The sequence below is a fragment of the Babylonia areolata genome, chromosome 17 (assembly GCF_041734735.1).
Source record: "Babylonia areolata isolate BAREFJ2019XMU chromosome 17, ASM4173473v1, whole genome shotgun sequence".
NCBI classification, from domain to species: domain Eukaryota; kingdom Metazoa; phylum Mollusca; class Gastropoda; order Neogastropoda; family Buccinidae; genus Babylonia; species Babylonia areolata.
This window is the reverse complement of record NC_134892.1, coordinates 9,534,454-9,541,485: the sequence shown is the minus strand read 5'-3', so window position 1 is coordinate 9,541,485 and position 7,032 is coordinate 9,534,454. Positions and strand designations below refer to the sequence as shown.

Below are 7,032 nucleotides of genomic sequence, written 5' to 3'. Positions count from 1 at the left end.
AATGCTCAACTGCTTCAACACAAATCGTTGTTTGTCTGCACCGTCCAACCAGAATGTCCATCTGAACGTTGACATACAAACCAAGAAATCTGTTTCTCAGACACATATACAATGGGCATGCATATTTGAAACGGTATTCATCCTCATTCATACTTTTACAAACTGAGAGAGAGAGAGAGAGAGAGAGAGAGAGAGAGAGAGAGAGAGAGAGAGAGAGAGAGAGAGAGAGAGAGAGAGAGAGAGAGAGAGAGAGCATGTAGACCGACTTATAGTTTCACGTCTCAAAGGTTCCCAAAAGCAATACTTGTTCAGCTTTCCTTGAATCATGAGCACCCTGTACTGTCTGTCGAATCAATATTGTCGGTTCTCAAGGCCTGACTAAGCGCGTTGGGTTACGCTGCTGGTCAGGCATCTGCTTGGCAGATGTGGTGTAGCGTATATGGTTTTGTCCGAACGCAGTGACGCCTCCTTGAGCTACTGAAACTGAAACTGAAACTGATCGGCTCCTGTCAAAACACGCACGTTCTTGTGTGCCATGCAGATACATATACTTAGGGAAGCTACTATACTGGGCGGTTGCAAGAATGCGATTTTTTCGGTGGGCAGATAACCAAATCAGACCCACTTCTATAGCTTTTTCCCCTTGTGCCATCCTGTTAATACTGCGGAAAACTTTAGGATACGCATATCTCGTTGAACATGCATTTTATGCGTAAGTGTCTTACCTGGATATTAATCATGGTATATATTCTGCAAACGTCATACATCTGAGACCCGCAAAAAACATCATGTTGCATAATCATCTGTTGTGTGACGCAATTTTGCGTTGATTTAGTCCTTTGATTTGAGTAAGGAAAATAATCTTGGTGATTCAAACTTCTTGGTTTCAAACGCGGTACGTACAATACAAGAAGAATAAAGCTTTATGTGAATACACGACAAACCAAAACATTGTAAAGGGGGGAAAAAAATGAGCATGCGTATCACACAACATTGTGGATGGAAAAGTGTAAAGTGTGATTATCACTTCTGGGGGTCACCGGAATCAAACGCTGGGGAAACAAAACCCATAAGACCTAAGTATAACAATTACGAAACTGAACATGAATAATAAGATGCACCGGAAGAAGAAAAAAAAAAGAACATGTACAAACAATTGTGTATTATGCAACGAGCTACAACACTCTCGTTAACATTCACACACACGAACATACTCTCTCACTCTCTCTCTCTCTCTCCCTCTCAGACACACACACACACACACACTCTCTCTCTCTCTTTCTATCTCTCTCTCTTACACACTCACACATTCTCTCTCTCTGTCTCTCTCTCTCACTCTCTCTCTCACACACACAATCACACCCACCTACCCACCCACCCACACACACACACACACACACATATATATGTATACACCCACACACCCACATACCCCACCCCCCCACTCACACACACACCCAACTTGGTGAAGAAGGAATAAACCTAAACACAGAAGTGAACACCAAGTTAACTCTCTCCATACGAACGGCGAAAGAGACGACGTTAACTGCGTTTCACCCCAATTACCACCATCAAAATATTGCAAGCGGAAGGCTCTTATACTGAAGAGGTAAATGTTGACAAAGAATACCACAATTCTGACGACGGACGCTAAAGGTTGGGTCATTGAGACACCCACTGGACATCCGAGGGGTCTGTGTAGAGAAGAGAGGACTGGCAGTACTGAGTGAGTTAAAAAGTCCATATATGGAGTATTAAAAAATCAAAAGCAAAAAAAAAAAGAAAAAAAAGAAGCAAAACAAACAAACAAAAAACAACAACAACAAACAAAAACAAAAAAACAAACAAACAAACAAAAAAACTCCGATGGCACACCACCACCACGACCCATTACACCAGGTCAGCATCCTTGGCCATCCCGTAGAAGATACTCGTGCGGTCTGCCAGTAGCACGTGCGGGGCGTCAAACTCTTTCACCAACCCTCCGCCAAGGACCAGCACCCTGTGGCGGAGTACGCAAAGACGAAACATTGCTAATTAATGAACGTGCGTGCGTGCACAACGCATGCAGTGGATGCTGTTTTTTTGTTTTGGTTGGGTTTTTTTTCTTTCTGTAACTCCCCTCTCACCACACCTCCACCCCCAAAACACGTCCTTCTTTCCTTCCTTCATTCCTCCCTTCCATCCTTCCTTTCTTCCTCCTTTCCTCCCTTCTTTCCTTTATCCCTCCCTCCCTTTCTTCCCTCTTCCTTCCTTCCTTCACCCTTCCTCCCCCTTCCCTTCCTTCCTCCTTTTCTTCCTTTCTCCCTCCCTCCTCTTCCCTTCCTCCCTCCCTCCCTTCCTCCCCCTCTTCCCTTCCTTCCTCCCTACTCTTCCCTCCCTCCCTCCTCTTACCTTCCTCCCCCCTCTTCCCTTCCTCCCTCCCTCCCCCTCTTCCCTCCCTCCCCCTCTTCCCTTCCTCCCCCCTCTTCCCTTCCTCCCTCCCCCTCTTCCCTTCCTTCCTCCCCCTCTTCCCTCCCTTCCTCCCCCCTCTTCCCTTCCTCCCCTCTTCCCTTCCTCCCTCCCTCTCTTCCCTTCCTCCCTCCTCTTCCCTTCCTCCCTCTCTCCCTTCCTTCCTCCCCCCTCTTCCCTCCCTTTCTCCCTTCCTTCCTTCCTTCCTCCTCCTCCCTCCCTTCCTCCCATCCTTCCTTCCTCTTCCTCCCTTCCTCCCTCCCATCCTTCCTTCTTCCTCCACCCTCCCTCTCTTCCACGAATCCTTCCTTCCTTCCTCCCTCCCATCCTTCCTTCCTCCTTCTCCCTTCCTCCCATCCTTCCTTCCTCCTCCTCCCTTCCTCCTCCTCCCTTCCTTCCTTCCTCCTCCCTCCCTTCCTACCATACTTCCTCCCTCCCTTCCTCCTTTCCTCCCTCCCTTCCTTCCTTACTCCTTTCCTCCCTCCCTCCCTTTTTTCCTTCCTCCTTCTCCCTCCCTCCCTCCCATCCTTCCTTCCTCCTTCTCCCTCCCTTCCTTCCTCCCTTTCTTCCTTCCTCCCTTCGTTGTCTTGTTCCCTCTCACCTGTCGTGGTGCATGATGGTGTGCAGACGGCGGGTGATGGTAATGACGATGCTGTGACTGAAGGCTGAGCGGATGGTGTTCCCTCCTTCATTCCTTCCTTCATTCCTCCCCCTTTCTTCCATCCTTCATTCAGTTATTTCTTCCTCCTTCTCTTCTTCCCTCCCTTCCTTCCTCTCTCTCTCTTTTTCCTCCTCCCTCCCTCCCTCCTTCTTCCCCACTTCCTTCCTCCTTCCCTTCCTCCCTCACTCTCAACTTTCCTTCATTTCTTCCTTCCTTCATTTCTTCCTTCCTTCGTCCATTCCTTCCTTCCTTCATTTCTTCCTTCCCTCCATTCCTTCCTTCCTTCATTTCTTCCTTCCTTCCTCCCTTCCTTCCTTCGGTTATTTCTTCCTCCTTCTCTTCTTCCCTCCTTTCCTTCCTCTCTCTCTTTTTTCCCCCTCCCTCCATCCTTTCCTTCCTTCCTCCCTCACTCCCTTCCTCCCTCACTCTCAACTTTCCTTCCTTCCTGCATTCCTTCTTTCCTTCCTTCCTTCATTCCACCCCCCCATCCCCCTATCCCCCTCTTACCTGTCGTAGTCCATGATGATGTGCAGACGGTGGGCGATGGTGATGATCGTGCTGTGACTGAAGGCCGAGCGAATGGTGTTCCCTCCTTCCTTCCTTCCTTCTTACATTCTTCCACCCTTCCTTCATTCCTCCCTCTTTCTTCCTTCCTTCTTCCTTCATTCAGTTATTTCTTCCTCCTTCTCTCCTTCCTTCCCTTCCTTCCTCTCTGTTTTTCCCCTTACCTCCCTCCTTTCCTTCCTTCCTCCCTCACTCTCAACTTTCCTTCATTTCTTCCTTCCTTCATTTCTTCCTTCCTTCATCTCTTCTTTCATTCCACCCCCTCCCCCTCTTACCTGTCGTAGTCCATGATGGTGTGCAGACGGTGGGCGATGGTGATGATCGTGCTGTGACTGAAGGCCGAGCGAATGGTGTTCCCTCCTTCCTTCCTTCCTTCCTTCTTACATTCTTCCACCCTTCCTTCATTCCTCCCCCTTTCTTCCTTCCTTCTTCCTTCCTTCAGTTACTTCTTCCTCCTTCTCTCTTTCCCTCCCTTCCATCTTCTCTCTCTTTTTCCTCCCTGCCTCCCTCCTTCCCCACTTCCTCCCTCCCTCCCTCACTCTCAACTTTCCTTTATTTCTTCCTTCCTTCGTCCATTCCTTCCTTCCTTCATTTCTTCCTTCCCTCCTCCATTCCTTCCTTCCTCCATTCCTCCCTTCCTTCCTTTGGTTATTTCTTCCTCCTTCTCTTCTTCCCTCCCTTCCTTCCTCTCTCTCTTTTTCCTCCCTCCTTCCCTCCCTTCCTTTCTTCCTCCATTCCTTCCTTCCTTCATCTCTTCCTTCATTCCACCCCCCTCCCCCCATCCCCCTCTTACCTGTCGTAGTCCATGATGGTGTGCAGACGGTGGGCGATGGTGATGATCGTGCTGTGACTGAAGGCCGAGCGAATGGTGTTCCCTCCTTCCTTCTTACATTCTTCCACCCTTCCTTCATTCCTCCCCCTTTCTTCCTTCCTTCTTCCTTCATTCAGTTATTTCTTCCTCCTTCTCTCCTTCCTTCCCTTCCTTCCTCTCTCTCTTTTTCCTCCTCCCTCCTTCCCTCCTTCTTCCCCACTTCCTCCCTCCTTCCCTTCCTCCCTCACTCTCAACTTTCCTTCATTTCTTCCTTCCTCCATTCCTTCCTTCCTTCATTCCTTCCTTCCTTCCTTGCTCCATTCCTTCCTTCCTTCATTTCTTCCTCCATTCCTCCCTTCCTTCCTTCAGTTATTTCTTCCTCCTTCTCTTCTTCCCTCCCTTCCTTCCTCTCTCTCTTTTTTCCCCCTCCCTCCCTCCTTTCCTTCCTTCCTCCCTCACTCCCTTCCTCCCTCACTCTCAACTTTCCTTCCTTCTTGCATTCCTTCTTTCCTTCCTTCCTTCATTCCACCCCCCTCCCCCCATCCCCCTCTTACCTGTCGTAGTCCATGATGATGTGCAGACGGTGGGCGATGGTGATGATCGTGCTGTGACTGAAGGCCGAGCGAATGGTGTTCCCTCCTTCCTTCTTACATTCTTCCACCCTTCCTTCATTCCTCCCCCTTTCTTCCTTCCTTCTTCCTTCATTCAGTTATTTCTTCCTCCTTCTCCCCTCCCTTCCTTCCTCTCTCTCTTTTTCCTCCCTCCCTCCCTCCTTCCCCACTTCCTCCCTCCCTCCCTTCCTCCCTCACTCTCAACTTTCCTTCATTTCTTCCTTCGTCCATTCCTTCCTTCATTTCTTCCTTCCTTCCTCCATTCCTTCATTTCTTCCTCCATTCCTCCCTTCTTTCAGTTATTTCTTCCTCCTTCTCTTCTTCCCTCCCTTCCTTCCTCTCTCTCTTTTTCCTCCCTCCTTCCCTCCCTTCCTTTCTTCCTCCATTCCTTCCTCATCCACACCCCCCTATCCCCCTCTTACCTGTCGTAGTCCATGATGGTGTGCAGACGGTGGGCGATGGTGATGATCGTGCTGTGACTGAAGGCCGAGCGAATGGTGTTCCCTCCTTCCTTCCTTCCTTCTTACATTCTTCCACCTTTCCTTCATTCCTCCCCCTTTCTTCCTTCCTTCTTCCTTCATTCAGTTATTTCTTCCTCCTTCTCTCCTTCCCTCCCTTCCTTCCTCTCTCTGTTTTTCCTCCTCCCTCCTTCTTCCCCACTTCCTCCCTCCTTCCCTTCCTCCCTCACTCTCAACTTTCCTTCATTTCTTCCTTCCTCCATTCCTTCCTTCCTTCATTTCTTCCTTCCTTCCTTCATTTCTTCCTCCATTCCTCCCTTCCTTCCTTCAGTTATTTCTTCCTCCTTCTCTTCTTCCCTCCCTTCCTTCCTCTCTCTCTTTTTCCCCCCTCCCTCCCTCCTTTCCTTCCTTCCTCCCTCCCTCCCTTCCTCCCTCACTCTCAACTTTCCTTCCTTCCTGCATTCCTTCTTTCCTTCCTTCCTTCATTCCACCCTCCCCCCATCCCCCTCTTACCTGTCGTAGTCCATGATGGTGTGCAGACGGTGGGCGATGGTGATGATCGTGCTGTGACTGAAGGCCGAGCGAATGGTGTTCTGGATCAGGTTGTCCGTCTCCATGTCCACGGCCGCCGTCGCCTCGTCCAGCACCAGGATCTTCGTCCTGCGCAGCAAGGTCCTCGCCAGGCACACCAGCTGTCTCTGCCCCACGCTGGAACACCCAGCCAGTCAATAGATAGACAAAAGAAAGAAAGAAAGAAAGAAAGAGAGAAAGAATGGAAGAAAAACGTATGTGTGTACAACTACGTTAAAGCTGGGGGAAAAAAACACAAAAAACAAATGGGGTGAGCTTTGTATTTAATCTCTCTCTGTCTGTGTCTGTCTCTCTCTGTTGACTACTCTGATAGACTCACTTGTGATACACTTTTTAAAAAAATCCAAGAGGCAAGGCCTTCAAGACTCACTTGTGATACACTTTAAAAAAAAAAAATCCAAGCTTTTTATGTATTGAGTATAATTTCAAAATGTAATGTTTAAGATGAGAAAGATCAGTTTAAAGCAAATTAAGTCCCCTAGCACTAATTACAGAGTAATTTCCCTTTTTTACTATCTGCACCAAAACGTTTGCAAAATAAATAAAACTTCCATGCTTAGCAAAAGAAGTTCCTGTTTGAACAAAAAAATGATAAACTGCTCTTGTTGTTGGGTCAGAATATCAGATCAAAGTGCCAAGTTTAGAGAATACAAAAAATATAAATATAACAGTAAATGCAGTTTTGCATATAATTAGGCTTCATTTTTTTTGTGCCCATCCCAGAGGTGCAATATTGTTTTAAACAAGATGACTGCAAAGAACTGAATTTTTCCTATTTTTTATGCCTAATTTGGTGTCAACTGACAAAGTATTTGCAGAGAAAATGTCAATTTTAAAGTTTATCACGGATACACAGACACACACACAGACAACCGAACACCGGGT

At 47.9% G+C, this 7,032-nt stretch overlaps 1 protein-coding gene across 1 annotated transcript in view; it reads right to left on the bottom strand.

The window, feature by feature from the left end:
* Window positions 1-1,232: 1,232 nt before the first annotated feature.
* Window positions 1,233-7,032, bottom strand: part of LOC143291638 (multidrug resistance-associated protein 1-like) — an 89,986-nt gene continuing 84,186 nt past the window's right edge. Inside the window, exons 33-34 of the mRNA XM_076601610.1 lie at window positions 6,070-6,264; window positions 1,233-2,002 (exon numbers count right to left, since the gene is read on the bottom strand). Of these exons, the coding sequence (XP_076457725.1) occupies window positions 1,891-2,002; window positions 6,070-6,264 (307 nt within the window). The 3' untranslated portion in view covers window positions 1,233-1,890. The remainder of the gene's footprint in view (window positions 2,003-6,069; window positions 6,265-7,032) is intronic.